This window comes from Budorcas taxicolor, chromosome 4 (genome assembly GCF_023091745.1).
Source record: "Budorcas taxicolor isolate Tak-1 chromosome 4, Takin1.1, whole genome shotgun sequence".
In the NCBI taxonomy this organism is placed as follows: domain Eukaryota; kingdom Metazoa; phylum Chordata; class Mammalia; order Artiodactyla; family Bovidae; genus Budorcas; species Budorcas taxicolor.
The window spans coordinates 10,311,309-10,333,703 of record NC_068913.1 but is presented as its reverse complement, the minus strand read 5'-3'; the positions used below and the strand labels follow the sequence as shown (position 1 = coordinate 10,333,703).

Below are 22,395 nucleotides of genomic sequence, written 5' to 3'. Positions count from 1 at the left end.
TGAAGACCATCTAGTCTTGTGGTTCTCAGACTATGTTCCTTGGAATTATACAATCTTTTGGAGGCACATCAGGACTATTGTGGGGACAAAGCGAGGTGGTCAAGCGGGTGGGACTTGGGATTTCAGGATAACAGAGGAATTGGTTGCTCAGTCATGTCCTACTCTTCGCAACCTGATGGACTGTAGCTTGCCAGGCTCCTCTGTCAATGAAATTCTCTGGGCAAGTATACAGAGTGGATTGCCATTTTCTCCTCCAGAGCACCTTCAGGGCTTGAACCCGTGTCTCTTGCACTGCAGGCAATTTCCTGTATTGTAGGCCATTCTTTACCACTGAGCCATTAGGGAATAGATTTTACTTCAAAAAAGAAACTATTTTATAAAAAAAAATTTTTGGCAAGTTATGGTTACCCTAGCCTACAGATGAAGAAACTGTACTTAAGTATGCCAAAATTCGAATTATGACACAGAAATTGGATATTCTAACAGCCAGTCCAGAGATTGTGAGCTTTCATTCTAGAATTCATCTAAGAATACAACTCACATACTTTTATATTGACTATCTATTGCCTGGTAGGGTCATAAGTTTCATAAATTTATTATTGATGGTTGTATTGCTTAGACTGGGCTTTAACACAGTAAAATGTAATGAGAAAGAGCTTTGAAGACAACAATGGTTTATGCTCTGCTGGCTACAGTTACAGCAAAGACTTACGTGTGAGTTATTGTAAGGGATGAAGCACAGAGCATTCAGGTCAACCAACCCTGTTGCTCAAACTACTAGGAGGGGAATACACGAATTCCTGTAACATATCCTAATTTTTCCCCCGAGGTTGCAGTGGAATTAATTAAATACTTATCAGAAGTAAAGGACAAAGTGATAGGATTAAAAAAAAAAAGTCTTCTTATATTTACATTTGAAAAAGGTATTGCCTTTTCCAGGAAAGGAAAAAACAGAAAGCAGGCTACATGTGAAGGGACCTTCATGTTATGCTTTCATTATCATTGTATTATTTCCTGCAGCAGGTTCTGTGGATAAAATCCCTTCAATTGCTTTCTTCTTTCTTTGCTGATTTTTTTTTAAAAATCTTCTCTGAAACGACAGGCTGGTATTATCAAAGCTGTGTATCTGAGAGTGAATAGCAGGAATGCATCTCCGTTTTTCATTACTTTTGGTAGAACGCACAGACCTTAGGGGTAAGCTCTCAGCGCCAACACATCTTCAGATTCTTACTAGGCTCCCTTAAGGGGAAAACAAGGTAATTAATCTGCCATCCTAGACAGTGTACTGCTGCTTCACAATATTTAAAAGCCTATTTCAATACGGATAAAATGCTACCATAAATAGATGGCCCAGAACAAAAGAAAAGGAAACATGTCTAACCAAAAGCTGCTGAAGAGTACAAAGGCAAGTACTGAATTTTGGGAAATGTGAAGACTAAAAACCAAAACTAATTGCAACAATATTTTTGCCTGCTAATTTGTACTTGCTATTTCTGCATTTAATAACACATTTCTGAAAGCTAATCTGCCATAGGCCTACCTTGCTGCCATAAACTTTCTTCCAGTGAAGACAAAATACGAGTACAAAGATTTAGAGATACCATGGCTCTTAAAATGCATAATCCTCTTAGTTAATATGTTGACGTGTGAGGGCTTCCTGAAGCTCTGAGAAGCATCCTGAATCACAGCCGTTATAAGCTACTCTTTTGAAGTTGCCACTAAATATGCAGTTTCTCATCTGAATATCTCCTTTTTTAGAGGGTTGGGGAAAAGCCTCTTAAAAAGCCTCTTACCTTTGTTTTGTCTTGTTTTTTTCTACTTTTTAAAGCTCATCCTAAATACTGTTGTAAGGCAGGCCTGAAGCATAAAAGATTATCAAAGAGCAGGCCTGGGGTATGTCGGAGGAAAAACGTCAGGGTACCCTTCTTTATCGCTGGAGCAACATCTTAATGAACTGCTTACACCAGTGGGTTTCCCTGCTGGCTTAGTCGGTAAAGAATCTGCCTTCAGTGCAGGATACCCGGCTTCAATCCCTGGGTTGGGAAGATCCCCTGGAGAAGGGAATGGCAACCCACTCCAGATTTCTTGCCTGGAGAATTCCATGGACAGAGGGGCCTGGAAGGCTACAGTCCATGGGGTCACGGAGTCATACACAACTGAGCGACTAACACCCACATACCACAGTGGGAATCTCAGCCTCTCTTTCTGTACCTGCAGGGGTAGCCAGCCTTCTAAGACCTTCCTGGATCCCATGCTAGTGCTATAAACATAAGTCTTGGCTTGTCAGGCCCAGCTGTCATCAGTGGAAACAACCTGGAATAAGTGTGCACATCAGCACAGCTGCTTCGGATGCAGGGGATGAGAAAGCACAATCAAATATTGAGCAGTGAAATGGAAGGAGCCTCCAGTCAACATATCTGTAGTTCTTTTGACTTTAATATAGGGTTTTGAACACTAAATCCAAATTATCGGCTAGATTCCTGGCATTTGTCAGACTCCGCTCCTGGGCTGCAGGCCCACCAGTGGACGGTAAGTCAAAAGGCAAGAGGAAATGAGCGTTCTCTTGTGGTTCATTCAGCTTCCTAACCTTCTGAGCAAAGAAATAGCAAGCAGTTGGCTTACTTAAAAATCACAGCTTGCTTCTTGAAGTCTTTTCATGAATAAAATCATCACTTTGGAAACTCAAAGACAAAGAAACTCATATATCAAGAGAATGAAACCATTTCATCCTATGCCTGAGTCATTATTGTTTCTCAACTTGGTGTTAAAGAAATGCTAAAGTGGTAGCTAAGGGAACTTCCCTGGTGGTTCAGTAACTAGAACTAAGTACCCAAGACTCCAAGCTCCCAATGCAGGGGCCCTGGGTTTCATCCCTGATCAGTGAACTAGATCCCACATGCCACAGCTAAAGATTCTGGGTGCTGCAACTAAGACTTGGGGCAACCAAAGAAATAAAAATAAACCTTAAAAATAAAGTGGTGGCTGAGACAATTATTTGCTAGTAAGTAGCAATTCAATATTTGTAAGTCAGGAAGGGTGGGATGGGGCGTGAGAGAGAGGCTCAAGAGGGAGGGGACATATATATACTTATTGTAAGTATTGTACAACTGATTCATGTTGTACAACAGAAACCAACAGAACAATGTAAAGTGATTATCCTCCAATCAAAAATGTTAAAAATTTGTAAGTCAGAAATATTTATGTTTTAACAAATAGACCACTCTCTACCTTCAAGCTCAAAGGTAAAGTGTTCATTAATTTCTATTAATGTCATTGCATTTTGTGCGACAGACAACATGCTGTAGAAACTCTTACCTTTTTTTTTTAGTAATGTTGACACAAGTTCGTTCAAATGAATGAATGCTCCCCTTATATCTAACTCACATCAACTTAAACACACACAGGAAGAGGAATGTTCACCAGCAATGTCCCCTAAGCATACTCCCTACTCTCAAAGTACCAAGTAATGCCTCACCTTGATCTTGTTACCATCTTGCCAGCCAAACTGCTTCACGACCTGATATTGGCTTATCTTTGCAACTCCCTGCTCCACTTAGCACAGTTTCCATTAAACTGCCATGAAATAAATATTTTTATTGCCTAATTGTCTACTCCCTTCCACAGTGACTCCTTGGCAGGAAAAAAAAAAAAAAAAGGTATAATTCCTAGAACTACTACTGAATCTTAGTATCGACTCAAAAGAGAACAGATTTTTGAGAACAGTATTCTGCTTTGATTCATCTATGGCATCTTTTCTTTTTTCTTTCTAATAGACTTTATTTTATAGAGCAGTTTCAGATTCACAGCAAAATTGAGCAGAAGGTGCAAAGATTTCCATATAATAGCACCTTATGATTTGCAAAAACTGAGCTTAATATTTGGAAAGATGAAAAAAAAACATTGTATTATATTTGTTTAAATTTTTTTTTCACCAGATAGAAGGTTATAATTTCACTAACGTTAACGCCTTGTCCATTTGACATCCAATTTGACATCATGCTATACCAGGAAGATCACAATTATAAGAAGAGTCACTCTATATATTACTTATGTCTAAAAATGACTTTAACTGCAAGAAAAAAATTAATAAGGAATTAGCAATCAAATTTACTTCACTTCTGGTTTTAGCTTCATTTTCCTCTGAGTGGCACTCCCAGTGCAAAGTACTAAAAAGACAACTCAGTGAAACTTTTGTCAAACTTCTTCAAAATAGAAATTTACTGAAACCCACTTCTGGGTATATAATAGGTACTCACAAGTGCTGAATGAATTGAATCACATCCCAAGAGGCAATAATCAGATTGAAATGCTCATACATTACTAATCTGTATGAGAGACGAACAATATTTCATTTTATTGGGAATAAGATGGGATCCAAAAATGAGCCTAACATTACTCTCGGAAAAAGGTTTTATTAACACCTTTCAGCTATTTACTTTTCAATTGGCAAACGTGAAACATTTTTAATACTGAATTTTACTGAAAGCAAATTGATGGTAATTTGTTCTCCTGAGCTTCAATAAAACGAGCTCTGTATTTGAATGTTAAACGTTATCTGCTGTGAGTGATTTACATATTATTAGAACAAGGAACTGCAAAAGAAGAAACTAAAGGAAAAGAGGAACTCACATTTATTTTAAAACAAACAAACAAATGAAGGAAGGAAAATTGCCCTTAATTTTTAAAGTGGTTCTTAATGTCATAGCCACAGAGTTCCCCCAAAAGATGCATTTTAAAAAGAACACAGTGAAGTTTTAAAAATGCAATAATTCTCTCGTCATGAGTTTACTTCTGTAGCATTAGGGAACACATGAATGCTTAATTTGCACAAAGTACTCCTTTCTTCCCTAGCCCGGCTCCCAAATCCTAAACCCTATCAGGGAATAAGAGCAAAAACAGCCACAAGACAGGGTTGAAACTGAAGAGAAACAGCAGAGGGGTTTAGGGGAAGAACCAAGAAGTTCAGAAGGAGGGAGAATTGGTAGTTGGGAAACCAGAGAAAAATTCATTAGGGGAAAACATTTCTAATATTTAGAAGAATGGGTTAGGTTTAGACGCTGGAGACGGGAGGAATTCCTGATGGGGGTAAAGGCATAGAACTTTGAGAACATAGGGTGTATTTCTATACCAATTCTTGCCTCTTTACCGAGGCCTGGCCAAGACGAAAAGCAAAGGATAAGACTATCCTTTGCTCTGACCATGGAGAATAATATCCTCCCAAGCAGAAACTCAAGCTCACTGATGATTTTAATATGTACAGTCATTCAAAACTAACAAAAGTCTGAGGATTGGACACAATACTGAGGAAAAAATTCTTTGAATGGTACATTTAAAACAGTTCTCAAGAAAATATGGTAATATATACAATGAAATATTATTCAGTCATAGAAAAGAACGAAATCTTGTCATTTGTGACAACACGGATGAAACTTGAGGGCATTATACTAAGTTAAATAAGTCAGACAGAGAAAGACAAATAGTATATGATCTCCATTATATGTGAAAATCTAAAAAACAAAAAAAAACAACAAACCAAGCTCATAGACACAGAGAACAGATTGGTGGTTATCAGAAATGCAGGAGGGGAGGGGGGTATTTAGTTGGGGAGAGAGGGATAAAATGAGTGAAGGGGGCTCAAACTGTACAAACTTTTAGTTATACACTAAATAAACTAGGGATATAAAATAAGTAAATGGATAAAAACTATGATACACGCTTATCAACACTTTTTCAGTACAACTAAACTCACAGATAAAGGGATTTTTAGGAAGAATTTTAAAAATGCATTCGTCCACACACTACCTGGCAAATGTATGCCTGGCATTTTTGAAAGAGGTAAGCGAAAGAGCAAATTCAGCTCCAAGGTCATATTTGTTAACCTGATTTAGGATTAAATGTTCTCTAGGAGATAAATTCCAATGACTTAGGTAGATTATTTAATATGATAAATTTTAATCAAACAGCAACCGCTTTCTTTCAAGATATAAAATAATGAGGCAATTTACAACAGAATGCTTTGAGGATGCTCTTTTGCCTTGTAGGGGTAGAGCAAGAGGTGATACAAGGTCAGGTTTTAAATAAACTCTTGCCTCACAAAAAGATAAACGGCAGGGACAGATTTAGCCTTCTGGGTGAAGTCTTCTGAGGCCTAAGAAGAGATAGGTTGCAAAATGAGGGAGGGAACCAAAATTTTAATCAAGTAATCAGGCCGGAGAAGAAGTTATAGCATCTGGGACATGATGGTTACAGATCTCTGTTTGTTTGTGTGCACAATTCTAATAACAGTTGTGTAATATTATGAATACAGCGTCATGTGAAAGAACCCCCCAGATAGACTCATTTTTAGGCATGCCCCTCGAGAAACATATCAAAAGTAAGAAACACAGGGCATGGTCTGACTGATTAATGATCTCTGTATTCTGGATAGGAAAGCCGTTCTACCTATGTTTTCAGGTCGTCACATCAGGCCGGAAAAGTCAAAACGTTCATAATCTGAAAGTATGACATGCATCTTTTTAAAGCAAGAATTTCTTAATCAGGAGGACTCATCAACTAGGGTCTGCTTGTTTGTCTGAATACACAAAGTTCCTTCCCCAGAAACTCTGATTCTCGAAGCCCTGTGCCACCTGCCAAGTTGCTTCAGTCGTGTCCGACTCTGTGTGACCCCATGGACTGTAGCCCGCCAGGCTCCCCCGTCCATGGGATTCTCCAGGCAAGAATACTAGAGTGGGTTGCCATTTCCTCCTCCAGGGGGTCTTCCCAACCCAGGGATTGAGCCTTCGTCTCTTGCATCTCCTGCATTGGCAGGCGGGTTCTTTACCACGAGCGCCACCTGGGAAGCGCTGAGTGGGGCCTAAGAATGTATATTCAGGAAGTGATTCCCAACATGGCGACTTTGCTGCGATAGTATGGAGACACTAAACCAATGCCAGCATTGGCCTACCCCAGATTACTCATGATACGAGAAAAAATAAATTTTTATATTGCTTAAAAATAAATAAATAAATAAAAGTGAAAACAGGAAAGATTCCGAAGATCTCCCCTTTCTGTACACGAGGACCACTAAATTGCCAGCCTCATCAGGACCAAACAAGAGAAAAACAACACCACCACCACCACAAGCACAGGTTGGCACAGATACACAAAGATCTAAAAAGATCCTTGGGAAACGGAGGTTCATTATGCTGTATTTGTAACAAATTAGCATTGAGGTTTTCGCCTCCCCCACCCCCACCCACCTTGCGGGGTATGCTTGTGTGCAAGAGCCTTGTGCACGAGGAGGAAAGAGACATAACCTAAAGCTGTCAATCACCCTGTCAGTCAAACGTCAGGACGCAGAGAGGGGCTTGTCACCAACCAGACCCCTATCGCAGTTCTGCTTCTGGTTTCCAGACTACTCGCTCCTCCTTCTGTCTCTCTGGAGCCCACTTTTGTTTGCCTAATAAAACTCTTGCTACTTACTATGTCTCTTGACTGAATTCTTTCCTTCGGGGGGCAAGGGTTGAGAAAACTGCCATTTTGGCGCTAATACCTTTAACTGGGTGCCTCTGAGTCTCTCAAAAGGTAGCAGTTAAAGTGTTAACTGGGGCTTCTCTGCTGGTCCAGTGGCTAGGACCTCACACTCCCAATGCAGGGGGCCCGGGTCTGTTCCCGAACACATGCTGCAGCTAAGACACAGTGCAGCCAAACAAATTAATAAACACCTGAAAAATAAAGTGTTAATTATGGCTGCAGTCTCACATATAAAGGGCTTCCCAAGTGACACAAGTGGTAAACAACTGGCCTGGAGATGCAAGAGACATAGGTTCGATCCCTGGATTAGGAAGATCCCCTGGAAGAAGGAAATGAGAACCCAATCCAGTATTCTTGCTTGTAAAACCTCATGGACAGAGGAGATTCATAGGTTACAGTCCATGGTCCCGACGAATCAGAGACCACTGAGCGACTGGGTGCTAGCATCTCTAGCATCTCGAATATCAAGGGTTCACCCAGCAGAGGATTCTCTTCCAAGCCCACTGACAGTGTGGTTGCCCAGCCTCAGGTCTTCACTGGCTGCCAGCTGGAACATCAGGTCCTTGACAGGAGGGTCCTCCAACGGGCAGCATGGCAGCCGGCTTCCCCCAGAGTGAGCCAGTGAGACAGTAAGAGAGGGTGAGCAAGAAGGAAGTAGCAGGTTTTGTAACTTAGCTGCTGAAGGAATATCCCATTCTCTTTTGTCACAGTCTATCCATTGGAGGCAAGTCTCTAGGTCCAGCCCACACTCAAGGGTAGGGGATTACATAAGGGCACAAATACCAGGCGGTGGGGGTCACTGGGCGCCGTATTAGATGACATACCACAAGAGATGACATGTGACAATCTGAGCAATGAAAGATTTATATGGAAACATGTTCCAAATGGAAAAAAAAAAAAACCAATAAGGCAGAATCTGAGCCACAGAAATCTACTTTATGGATAACCTTCTGAGAATTTGCTAAGAAGTGTCACCACCTTCTCACTCACCTCCTATGTGTCGCCCTATGGCGGTATATCACGATTTTTTTTTTCAGGCTGACACATCTGTGAACTTGTTAGTCAAAAAAGGAAGAAAAGGAGGATGAGCAAATAAGGGACCTCATGACCCATCAAGTAACACTCTGTGACAATCCGCACTTTTATATTTATCATGAGAAGCAGTATGGTGAAGGCCATAAGGAGCATGGGAAAAAATAACAACAATTTTAGAAACTTGATAAAAACTGTTTCCCAGATTGTTCTTTTTTTTTTTTTTTTTCCTACAAAGCTGTTTTATCAGCTCAAAATGGCAATACACCCTAACGGGAATGTACATAAGCAATGCAGCAGGTTTAAAACATGGCCCCAGGATTCTTGACACTCGTTTCCATCTAGAACTGGAGTCTATGTCCCCTCCCCTTGCCTCTCCCATGAGAGTTGGGATGGCTTTGACTGAGAGACTCGCTGTAAGACTTCTGAAGCTAAGAGAAACTAAGAAGTTTCTATCTGGTCCTCTTAGGAAATCCACTCTGCAGATGCAACCACCATCCCATGAGTGAGTGAGTGAAAGTCACTCAGTTGTGTCTGATTCTTTGTGACCCCACGGACTGTAGCCAACAGGCTCCTCTGTCCATGGAATTCTCCAGGCAAGAATACTGGAGTGGGCAGCCGTTCCCTCCTCCAGGGGATCTTCCCAACCCAGGGATTGCACCCAGGTCTCCCACATTGCAGGCAGATTCTTTACCATCTGAGCCACCAGGGAAGCCCAATGAGAAGCTCAAACTTGCCCACATAGAGAAAAACCCACACAGGGCCTCAAGAACACAATGAGAGAGAAATTTGGCTAGTCCTCAACTGCTCCAGCTTCTGATTGCTTCTGGTCTACAACCATAATATATGTCACCATATGAGAGATCCCCCTCCCAAGTCCAGAACTGCCTGGCCCACCCCTTACTGAATTCTTGACCCTGAAAGGATGACAGATAATTTTAAAATACAACTGTTGTTGATTTAGCCCACTGTTTTGAGGTAGTTACATAACAAGAGATAACTGTAACAGCCAGTAAGTAATCTCACACTGACAATAAAGTCATGTATAAAGAAAATGGTAATATCAAAGAGGGGTATATGAGGTTAAAATATTCTCAAAGCATTTAAGACTGTTAGACAACAGTAACTGCTGCCTCCAGGAACGTCTTTGTGAAAACTAGGACAACTGGGAAACATTAACAGTGAAGATGGATATGCCTAAAAGTAATCTTATGATAATAGGAAAGTAAATGGTTACAAATTATAAAAATTGGAAGTAGAACATTTTTATTCCTACAATATGTCTCAGATCAACTGATTAACAAATGCGGTCAGCCATGACCTCCTTCTCTTGTCATAGCAGAAATCATAATACCATTGGTGTTACAGCACCTTTGCAAATATTATCCATTTCCCTCAACATTTACCCCCAGACACGCATCACGATCAGTCGCACACTGTCCCTTTCATTGAGAATCATACAGATCACATTATCTTCAGCTTCCTTTTTTTCGCCTCTACCACATATATTTACATCTTCCTCTCCTTTCCCTTTCTTCTTTCTAATCTTCTGGAAAATCTTTTCATCCCCATTTTGAAGACCCTGTCTTTTCCACTCATCCACTCTTGCCTGCCAATCTCCTGACCCATCAAATATGCTTCCTTATATCTCTAGTGTCCCTTTTTGTCCTCATTATTATAAAAATCTTTATGACAGATTATAAAATTTATGTCTTGATTTCAAAAATACCCTTAAGGTGATCTCTAATCTTCTTCACTCAGACAATTCTCCAAGAGGTTGTCTATACTCAATGTTTCCAAATATTTTTGCTGCACACTTACTCTTTAAATCCATTGTAACCCGACTTCAAATATCCAACACTATTGGATCTAATCCTTTAAAAGGTACCACCAGTGAGTGGTCTTTTCTCAGCACAGCACCCTTCTGCAATGACTTCACTGTCATATTTGGCACAGTTGATAGAGCTTTTCTTTCTGAAATTCTTCTACCTTTTTTTTTTTTTTTTTTTTTTTGGCTGCACCATGTGGCTTGTGGGAACTTAAGTTTCCTGAACAGAGATTGAACCTGTGCCTTAGGCAGGCAGTGAGGGCTTAGAGTCCTACCATTGGACCACCAGGGAATTCCTGAAATTCTTCTACTTTTGACTTTTTTTTTCAAGTGTTCACTGGCTTTCTTTGATTTGTATGTATTCTTTCTCTATTCTCTCCTCTAAATCATTATCTACTCTCCAAATATTCCAACAGAAACATTCCTCATCTTCTCTCTATACCAACATTACCGATGAACTAAATCAGGAAGCCCAAATCTCTTGCTCCACCATAATTCTGACTTGAAACAGGCACACAGGTGTACTTCAAACTCTCTTATTGATTTGCTCAGTCTGATGTCTGAATATCAACCTATACAGGAATTTAATGTATCACACAAAGCAAGGACTTCTCATATAAGAAAATGCTTTCTACACAGGAGGTCAAAGTCAGAAGAATACTAGCGGTCACCTTGATGCACTGGGAAGAATGATCCTTAATTCAACAAATTCAGGTTTGAGAACTCTGATTTTAAGCACCAACTTGCTGTTCTCTGCACCTAAATGCTCTGATCCCTGGTACCTGCATGTCTTATGCCTTGATTAACTTCACTCCACAAGTATCGGCACCCTTCTGAGACAGACCTCCCAGGAATGCCATATGTAAAGTGGCATCTCTCATGCAACACTCAGGAGACACATTATATATTAATTTGCTCGTTGTCTATTTTTCCCCACAGGAATATAGGTTTCATGAGACCACATACTTTGGTGTAATGCTGACTCCCTAGAACATGGAAGAAGAGTATTTAGCCCATAGTAGGGGGTTCCCTGGTGGCTCAGATGGTGGAGAATCCACCTGCAACGTGGAAGACCTGGCTTCAATCCCTGGGTTGGGAAGATCCCCTGGAGGAGGGCGTACTCCAGTGTTCTTGCCTGGAATATCCCCATGGACAGAGGAGCCTGATGGGCAACAGTCCATGGGATTGAAAAGAGTTGGACATGACTGACCAGCTAACCCAACAACAACAAACCACATAATAAATATTTGTCGAAAACCGAATAACAACTACAAAGTGAATGATTTAATGGAAAAGTTCTCATTTCCATGTATAGAAAGTTTGTAACACTATAAAGTAAATGTAAGAACCCTCAAGGTAAAACAATATGTTTTTTACCACGTGAGCCAATTCACATGTTTGGGTAACAACCAGCTTAAAGTTTCTTTGCAAAAAGTAATGTGATTATCTCTTCTGCAGTAGGACATCCCACTATCTTTCCTTTTTCTCAACAGAAATGATCTCACTGAAGTTTGCTACCAAACTTTCTATTAGCTTACTAGCACAGAGCTTTCTTTCTTAGAACATCTATCTAAGGTCTCCATGTGGGAGTCGCTCAATTTTTATTTCTCTAACATCTTTGTTTTCTCTCCATCATTTTTCTTCCATATGGACTTCTCTTTTTCATAGAACTCTTGACCTGCGAGGAACTTTGTTCGCCCAAGGGTTTCTAATCTTCCTTTCAGCAGTGGGACCTATTTCACACACAAAATCTTAATGAAACAGCATCCTAAGTGGAGGGGCTGGAACCTGCTCCCCTGCTCACCTTCATTCCAGCATCCATGAGACACTGGGGAGAATCATAAGTCTCCTATGAAAACCCTGCATAGTACTGTACTCTGCTAAGTCATGTGCGACTCTGTGACCCCGTGGACTGCAGCCCACCAGGCTCCTCTGCCCATGGGGCTCTCCAGGCAAGCATACTGGAGTGGGTGCCGTTTCCTCCTCCAGGGAGTCTTCCCAACCCAGGCATCTCACCCGCGTCTTCTTGCATCCCCTGCCCTGACAGGCAGATTCTTTACCACTGTGCCAGCTGGGAAGCCCTGTGGATAGTCTGCTACGCTTTCTTAATTAAACTCAGATGCATTTTCCATGTCAATTCTTCCATTTCTCCAACAGGAGACTTAGCTCATCCTCTGGGTTAAAAGCATTTACTGCAAAAATATAGCATGTGTGACATACTACGTAGGCAGTGAGGGGGCCATGCTGAGGAAACACAGAAACGAAGGGCACTGGTCTCGGCATTTCGCACTCACCAGATAAACACACCTGAGTAGATCTATAATTTCCCTCAAGGGAGCGATTTTTTTTTTCTTTTTTTATCCTCATGTCCTGGCTGCCTGCCCTTACCTTGACTTTTGTGCTCCTGAGGGCTAGGCAGGGCCTTTCTCCTTCTCCTCCAGCTTCTCATTATTTAAGAACTAGCATGCTTTAGGACCTAGCGTTGTCTGGTCCTGGCGGATGATCCCTGGATCTGCACTTATCTCCCGAGTCCCCAGGGTAAGAGATGGGTGCCAGATGTCTCCGTCGGGGTCACCTGCTATCATCTGAAGTCCACTGTCTGGACCTCTCTTCTTCTTCTCCCTCCAATGGAACTCCTTTCCACTGTCCCCATTATTTTCCATGACTTCATGGTTCACTTAGTTCCACGAGCTTGACACTCTGGAGTCACCTTTGCCTCCCTTCTCTTCTGAATCATTATGGATCACCACGGTTTTGTGACAACATCCTCTGATCTGACTTTCTAGAAGCTATTCCAATGCCAGCTAACAGTACACTTGAGGTGAGCAGAGACCGTGTCTGCTGGTTTCCCACTGGCTGTAGGCACAGCACGTGGCACAGAATAGATGCCTAATAATTCTTGTTGAAAGAATAAGTGAATGGAATAAAAATGTGTGATGTTTACTATAGCATAAAAACCTCAAGTAAATTACCCAGTGATGGTGCAATGTGTGGGCACATTAATAAGATATTATAGCATAATTAAAATATTTTCAAGCATATATTAATGGCATGGAAATTGCTCCCTGTTCAATGCAAAAATAAAGAGAAGCTGAACACAAAAACCATAAATTATTAACCCAGTTGTGAAAATCTAGAAAATATAAAAATATTTACCACTGGTTATCTCTAAATGGTAGTTTTTACTTATTTTCATACTGCTTTAAAATTTTTCCTGCTTTATTTTTTAAAAACTTAATGCTCTAAAGAAAATTTACTACCATGGAAATAACGATGCCTTTTGATGGAAGGCTTGAAAGAAGCATGCACAAATTTGCAGGGGCATTTATTCCCAGGTGGACAGTATTATAACCCATCTTCCTGACTTGGATTTTCTAAGTGAAAGTGTGAGTCACTTAGTCATGGGACTCTTTGCAACCCCATGGACTGTAGCCCTACAGGCTCCTCATGGAATTCTCCAGGCGAATACTGGAGTAGGTAACCATTCCTTTCTCCGCGGACCTTCCCAACCCAGGGACCGAACCCGCATCTCCTGCACTGCAAGTGGGCCCTTTACCATCTGAGCCAAAAGCATTGCTTAATATTTTTAGTATTCTTCACTCCAGGATACATTGCTTAGTCCTCTGCTTCTGCCAGCTTTTATACAGTTGAATTTATCATGATATCATATTACATTAATTTTGCTGAAATGTCATTTTAACCTTTACTATTCTTTTGTTAAACACTGTACTGTCTCCTGATTACTTAAAAAATAAAATAAAATTAGAAGTCCTCAATCATTCAGGGTCCAAATTTCAATGTCCAATGTCCCCATCCAGGCATATAAGACAGACACCTACTGCGCCTGCTCCACTCCTGGACTGCCCATCTCCCTTACTCCACTTCAAACCTTATCCTTTCTTAATGCTTAACGAAAATGTGCTTAGCAATTTTATCAGAACACCCACAGCCCTTGTGCATAATCCTGTAATATCGTGCATTTTTAGAATTTAAAAAGGTTAGAGCAGCAAGACATTATTAAAATCATTTGGCTCAACTTCTCCCTTTACGGATGCAGAAACTACAATCCAATTAGAAAAGATGGCTTGTTCAGTAATTCAGTATTGAACTCTTAAGAGTTAAGTATTTTAACGAATCCAGGACCTACAATGACTGGATCTCCCATCTGCTGAGCAATTGCTCAGCAATTTTTCATGACTCCATTCCCAAGGGTATGTGTAGCCTGCCTATCTTGATCGTCCTCATTTATTCCAGGGCAGATAGCACGGCAGATAGATTCCTTTCCATCTCCATTGTACCCAGTGCTGCAGAGTGAGTGCTGAAGAAATATTGCAGAAATCACCTCAAGCACCCCAGCGCTGGAAGTGGAGATACAAATCTGTGACAGCAATATTCCATCTTAACAATGTGGCTGCTACATCCAGCTGGCTGGTAATGACCATCAGAGGAAGCGACGGAAACTTTCTTTTGCATACTATATGGTTGTTCTAGCCAATCATGAACAGAGAAGGCAATGGCACCCCACTCCAGGACTCTTGCCTGGAAAATCCCATGGATGGAGGAGCCTGGTACGCTGTTGTCCATGGGGTTGCTAAGAGTCAGACATGACTGAGCGACTTCACTTTCACTTTTCACTTTCATGCATGGGAGAAGGAAATGGCAACCCACTCCAGTGTTCTTGCCTGGAGAATCCCAGGGATGGGGGAGCCTGGTGGGCTTCCGTCTATGGGGTCGCACAGAGTCAGACATAAGCGACTTAGCAGCAGCAGCAGCAGCAGCAGCAGCAGCAGCAGCCAATCATGAAACCTCAGGGTTATGGTTAAGATAGCACTGAGGCATATACACTACCCCTGTGAAACATAGATAGCTAGTGGGAAGCTGCTATATAACATGGGGAGCTTAGCCCAATGCTCTGTGATGACCCAAAGGGTGGGATGAGGGGTGGTGGGAGGAAGGCTCAAGAGGAAGGGGACATATGTATACTTATGGCTGACTCACACTGTTGTACAGCAGAAACCAACACAATATTTAAAGCAATTATCCTCCAATTAAAAAAAAAAAAGATCCTGGAAAGAGAGCCAGGATAAGAATACAGGGATTGGAACTGGGTCCACAGACGACATCTCTGCAGCCAGTTCACTGCGAAACACATAAGCTCAAGGAAGGATCGGACTCAAAAGCCAGGATGAGTAGTAGATTTCAAAGTTGCAAGTGGCTCTTTCCACACACACAGACACACACTCTTTTAAATTCTGAATGACATATACAAGGAAGAGAAACACTTAACAAGGGTACCAATCAAATAATGTACAACGTGTTAGCAAATAACTGGTGGATGAAATGCCATTGCAAGCCAGAAGACCCAGGAGACAGGGAAAGGTGAACCTCTGGGGTTAATCAACATTCAAAAGCAAGGAGAACTAGGACATGCCCTCAAGACACAATCATGCCAGCCTCTTCGTCCTGGCTGCGGTATTCTGCGGTCATGAGCCACACAAACCCAGGAGCATCTGCCAAGATCTCAAACAGCTGAGCAAGCACTCTCTGCCATTTGTCCAGCTGTTGTGAAATGACAGAAGAATGTTCCCAGGGTTTCATCAAGTCGATTTCTCTTTCAATTCAGAACAATATGATTAGAATACAAAATTTCTTGTTAGTTATGATCTTGTCACTCTGAGTGTGTATTTACCTGGGTGTAGACATCTACTGCTTATTTTTGCAACTAACAAAGGTAAATAGAAAACATCATGGCACATTAAAAAGTGAGTACCATTGAAGAAATAAAATAAATCACTCTTTTCCTCTAATGGCAGACTCACCGCTAGAGAAGTAAATGCCCATTCACCTGGTGATTCAAAATGTCTTGAATATAATTTATCAAAATTCCATTACTTTCCTTCCTTTCTCGTATATGAGCATCACAATTTCAAGGGAAATGACTTAATGGTGAAATCTCAGGTTGTAGAATAGCCAGCTCACCTTACATATATCAACACTGTTGTTGTACGTGGACGTGAACGCACTGGACTTGTTACAAAATGTGACCTGCTCCTTCCCATCAAAGGAAGAAAAAAGAAAAACCTCAGAAAAAAGAAAACCTTCAAAAGAAAAATATAAAGGCTCTAGTGACTGATCTTGGTTGCTTTTCACATAAAGACTCAACGTGTGGGAGTTAATTATATTAGTGATGGAGGGTAACAAGCTATTAATTTTGTGCTTCAAAGTTATTAAACACCTTTCTATATACAGTTCACAGGCAAATGAATGGACTTAATCTCTGTATTAAAACACAAAACGAACCAAACAATCCCACGTTTCATGACTCTTCAGAGTTCATTACCTCCTTGGCAATGCTTTCCCAGAGGCCAGATATGCTGCTTTAGAAAACTCTCTGGCAGTTCACATGGGAAGCCTGTGAATGTGGATTTAATCACATTTAAGTCATTCCTGTTCAGACCAGACATGAAAGGTCACCAAGGAAAAGCATTTTTCCCTAGTGATTCAACTATACTGGTCTAGTAAAATTTCTTCTTCCAATGATCCCACAACTCCTGAGAGAGTCTGTTAGTTTAAGGTGTCACATGGCTAACATGTGCAAATTTAAAGAAGTCAGTGGAGGAAATAAAATATTTAAGATGATAACATTTACTGTCAAGAGAAGTTTGTAGATTTCTTTTTTTGCTCACGTCTAATTCTTTAGGATAAAACCTAACATTATTTAATTATAAAGCAGCAAATTCATATAGATGAGGATCTTTATCTAATTACCAAAGGACATTTTACTTGTAAAAATCATTACACATGTAAAAAAAATTACAGTAAATGAAGGCATTATTATCATAAATCACAATACTTATCTGCATTTAAGGTTCTCTGTGCTCTAATAAGAGCAAACAGCAGCTTGGTTTATCAATGTTTCCACACAAAATTTACAATGATTCATTTGATTTATTAAAAGCCTCATCATAGCTCAAAGGTATCTGAATATCCATAAAATCAGGAAATAATTGCTATAATATCAAGAAATAATTGCAAAATCTCCATACAACAAACAATTCAACAAGATGGTACCTATTAGAAATGCTTACATTATAAAAATAATATTGAAAATTAAAGCTCTAACTAAGCTGTATCAATAAACTATGCTTTCATGAAACAAAATTTTTGGTACTACTGCTATAGTGCTACTAAGTAAGTTGCTTCGGTTGTGTCCAACTCTTTGAGACCCCATGGACTGTAACCCATCAGGTTTCTCTGTGCATGGAATTTCCCAGCCAAGAACACTGGGGTGGTCGCCATTTCCTTCTCCAGGGGATCTTCCCGATCCAGGGATCGAACCCAGGTCACCGGCACTGGCAGGCCAGTTCTTTACCACTGAGCCACATGGTATATCATAAACCTCATCTTACCCATGGGAAAAACTAAGGCTCAGCGAGCTAAGTTCCTTGCCCAAAGTCATAGAGTAGGTGGCAAACCAGGTTATCTAGCCACAGAACACGTTTATTTTTATTTTGTGCAGATTAAAAAATTTTTAATTTCAGAATACTTTTAGATTTATACAAAATGGTGGAGAGCAGTACACAGGGTTCCCGTTTACGCCTCACCAGTTTCCCCGATTGTTGAAACCTGACATTACATGCAACACCCACCACATCTAAGCAGCACACTCTGCAATGCAGATATGAACTATACCGCACACCTCACTTGCCTTGCACTCCTCTTTCCCTAATGCTCTTTTTTCCTCCCAGGATTCCATGCAGGACACCACATGACATTATGTTCTCATGTCGCCCTGGCCTCGTTCAGCTGTGACAGTGTCTCAGACTTTATGTTTTTCATGACCTTGACAGTTTTAAGAAGTACTAGTCAGGGAAGGGGTGTTCAGGATGGGGGTCACATGCACACCCATTGCTGATTCATGTCAATCTATGGCAAAAACCACTACAATACTGTAAAGTAATTAGCCTCCAATTAAAATGTTTTAAAAAAGTACTAGTCAGGTATTTTGTAGAATGTCCCTCCATTTGGGTTTGTGTGATGTCTTTTCCTGATTAGAGTGGAGTTATAATTTTGGGAGGAAGTCCACAGAAGCAAAGTGCCATCCTCAGTATATTGATGCAAAGGGTACACGCTATCAGTGTGACTTCCCTTTGATGACCTTAACTTTGAAGACCAGGCTGGGGTACTAGTTGCCTGGCTTCTCCGTTCTAAAGTTACCATCCTCCCTTTCTCTCTTTTCATGCTTTGCTTTTTGGAAAAAAGTTAAGTGGGTGGGAGTGGGAGGGAGTCAAGACACACCAACAGGGTGTGAAGCAGGTGGTGTGAAGCAGGGGCTATCTAAATAAATTATTTGGCATTTTCCTATCAGAGCCTTCATTTTTAGCCCACTTTTCTATATTGCCTCCGACATTCTATCTTTTCTTAGTGTTTTGGCATATTATTCATGTGCAGTAGTTTAAAAACACAATTCTTCACTAATTTCCTGCTTTTGCAAAGGTCCCAAAAAATATGTTAGAATTAAATGTGACAACCAACAAATCTGAAATTATTTTCCACTATCACTGTAGGATTTGTCACTGAGGAATGCATTCAGAACCAACATTCCTCAGAAGCATTCTGTAAAGAACTTACCAGAAATATTCGTTCAAGTTGATCCTGAATGTCTTTCATTCCTGGAAAAGCAGCAACTCCCTGGATCATCTCAACAAAGATGCAGCCAACTCCCCTAAAGAGAGAAGAAAGAGCTGTTACAAAAACTTCAATATATTCTGCTTAGAAAACGAAATCTGCAATTAGAACATCTACTCCTACAAAGAGAAACAGCAAATAAATAACACTCTCAACAAGTATAAAGGGTGGTGCCACATGCACCTAGACCCCATAACTTTTGTTGCCCTTCTCTGTCTACTCCCCAGAAAGGGTTCCAAACAGATACAACTATACAAGGCTCAAAGAATCTGCCTGCAGTGTGGGAGACCAGGGTTCAATCCTTGGGTCGGGAAGATCTCCTGGAGAAGGGAATGGCTATTCACTCCAGTATTCTTGCCTGGAGAATCCCATGGACGGGGGAGCCTGGTGGGCTACAGTCCACGGGATCACAGAGAGTCCGACACAACTGAGTGACTAACACTTTCACTTTTCACTGTTTCACACCAGGCTCAGAAAATGGTGGAAACCAATTAAGTATAAATCTCACTGACTCACCTCCACTCAGGATACAATCAAGAAACTCCTTAGCCTGATATAGAAAGCCTCCATAGTCTTGTTCTACCATGCTTTTTCAACTCGGTTTCACAAATTCATAACGTATTGTTCTCTCCAACTTTCCAGGACTCTCTTTGCATCAAAATCATCTGGAGAACTTTTAAAACAAAGCAAATGATCTGAACATAAACTCCAGAGACCTGGTTTCAATCAGTTGGAGGTCAGGCATTTAGCTGATTTAGGGCAACTACAGTGAGGATCTGTGAACTTTGAACTGTGGTGTTGGAGAAGACTCTTGAGAGTCCCTTGGACTGCAAGGAGATCAACCAGTCAATCCTAAAGGAAATCAGTCCTGAATATTCATTGGAAGGACTGATGCTGAAGCTGAGATTCCAATACTTTGGCCACCTGATGAGAACAACTGACTCACTGGAAAAGACCCTGATGCTGGGAAAGATTGAAGGCGGGAGGAGAAGGGGACGACAGAGGATGAGATAGTTGGATGGCATCACCGACTCAATGGACATGAGTTTGAGCAAGCTCCAGGAGTTGGTGATGGATAGGGAGGCCTGGTGTGCTGCAGTCCATGGGATTGCAAAAAGCTGAGCGACGGAACTGAACTGAACAGTGAGGATCTCTGAACCAAACTGATCCGCCCACGGGCCAAACATAAACCTACACAACTCGGCCTGAATTGCTCCACTTCCTAGAACTCCTTTTTTCTTTACCTGTTTGCTCTTGACATGTAAATACAACCCAATCTATGGCTCAGTGGTGAAGAATCTGCCTGCAATGCAGTAGATGTGGGTTCGATCCCTGGGTCAAGAAGATCCTCTGGAGAAAGAAGTGGCAGCCCACTGAAATATTTTTGCCTGGGCAATTCCATGGACAGAGGAGCCTGGTGGGCTACAATCCATGGGGCCACAAAGAGTTGTATACAACTTAGCAACTAAACAACAACAAATATGATCTCTTCTACAAAGTCTTCCATGAACACTCTGCCAGACAGGATAGCTTCCTTTCTGAGTTTGTTTGTTAAACTCTTATTTAATACCAAACATCCACTATGGTCAGCTTCTTGGTCATGCTCACAGCTCCTATCTGGCAAGGCAGTCCAGTGAATTAGGAGACCTTGCCTCCCAGACCCCAGAAGCCTGCGCCTAACCCTACAGGAACACCTGACCCATAGTGCAGGCAGAAAGCAAATCAGATATTTCTGCTGAAACTCTAGGGATAAAGTCACCTGGGAACAGGCTGGAAAGAAACTAGCACATGTTGATGAAATAAATCACCTTAATGGCAGAGCTGGCAAAAAAATGGCCAGCTTCCTGCAGATGAAGTTCCCTGAATTGATCTGATTCCCACCTTCTGAAGGCCTGGATTAATTCACTGTTTTTGCTAGATCTCTCTAACTTCTTACAGCTCTCTATGATTTTATTAAATGGCTCTACCTTGAAGGAGTTTATGTTTCCTGAAAAGACCATAATAAAATCATAAGCATAGTAAGACACTTCTTCACTTGTGGCACTCATAATTCATTTTTTAAAAAGATTTTTTGATGTGGACCATTGTCAAAGTCTTTATTAAATTTGCTACACTATTGCTTTCTCTTTAATGTTTTGGGTTTCTTGGCCACAAGGCAAGTGAGATTTGAGCTCTCTGACTACGGATTGAGCTCACACCTCCTGCGCTGGAAGGTGAAGTCTTCACCACGGGACAACGAGGGAGGTCCCTCATATTCAGCTTAGAGTGAGTAATCCCTTGTGTACTTATTTCAGATCCTCCAGAAGTTAAAGATGATGACTTACTTCTCTGTAGCTGCACTAGTTGTATGTGAATAGTATCTTGAATTTTAAAAGTAATACATTAGCAGAAACCTCTTCTCTATCACATCACATAATTTTTATCCAAATTAAACACCAGTAGTATATAGAGCCAAAATGAAAACAAACAAATGCGACCTCATATCATAAAAATAACTCCATTTTAGTAGTACAGAATTAATTTCAAAATGACTGTTCTAGGTTATCATGGAGTTCCAGTTGAAGTTCCCCGAGTCATACAGCAAATTTCCATTGGCTACCTAGTTACCTTTGTTTGTGTGTGTTCGTTAGTTACCTATGTTAGTATATATGCTTCCATGCTACCCTCTCCATTCATCTCACCCTCTCCCTCTTCTCTCCCACCTTGGGCCATAAGTCTGTTCTCTATGTCTGCGTCTCCATTGCTGTTCTGTGAACAGGTTCATCAGTACCATCCTTCCAGATTCTCTCTCTTTATATACATAGAGAGACAGATAGATGGATATAAATATATATATGCATTAATATATGATATTTGTTTTCCTCTTTCTGACTTACTTCACTCTGTATAATAGACTCTAGGTTCTGCGATAACCTAGAGGAGAGGGATGGGTGGCAGGTGGAAGGGAGAGTCAAGAGGGAGGGGACATATGTTCACCTATGGTTGATGCATGTTGATGTATGACAGAAATCAAACCAGTGTGTAAAGCAATCATCAGTCAACTACAAATAAAAAAATATTAGGAAAAAAATCAGTGTTCTAGGCAGATAATGAAATAATGCCGTTTGCAGTAACATGCATGGATCAGGTGCCATTCTGAGTGAAGTAAATCAGACAGAGAATGAGAAATATCATATGACACCCTTTATGCGTGGAATCTAAAAAGAAATGTTACAAATGAACTTACTTACAAAGCAGAGACTCACAGACATAGAAAATGAACTCATGGTTGCCGGGGAGAAGGGACAGTTAAGGACTTTGGGAAGATCATGTACACACTGCTATATTTAAAATGG

General features: G+C 40.9%; 1 protein-coding gene across 1 annotated transcript in view; it reads right to left on the bottom strand.

The window, feature by feature from the left end:
* CDK14 (cyclin dependent kinase 14) overlaps window positions 1-22,395 on the bottom strand; it is a 664,071-nt gene that overhangs the window by 235,903 nt on the left and 405,773 nt on the right. The window contains exon 10 of the mRNA XM_052638676.1: window positions 19,004-19,097. Coding sequence (XP_052494636.1) covers window positions 19,004-19,097 — 94 coding nt within the window. The remainder of the gene's footprint in view (window positions 1-19,003; window positions 19,098-22,395) is intronic.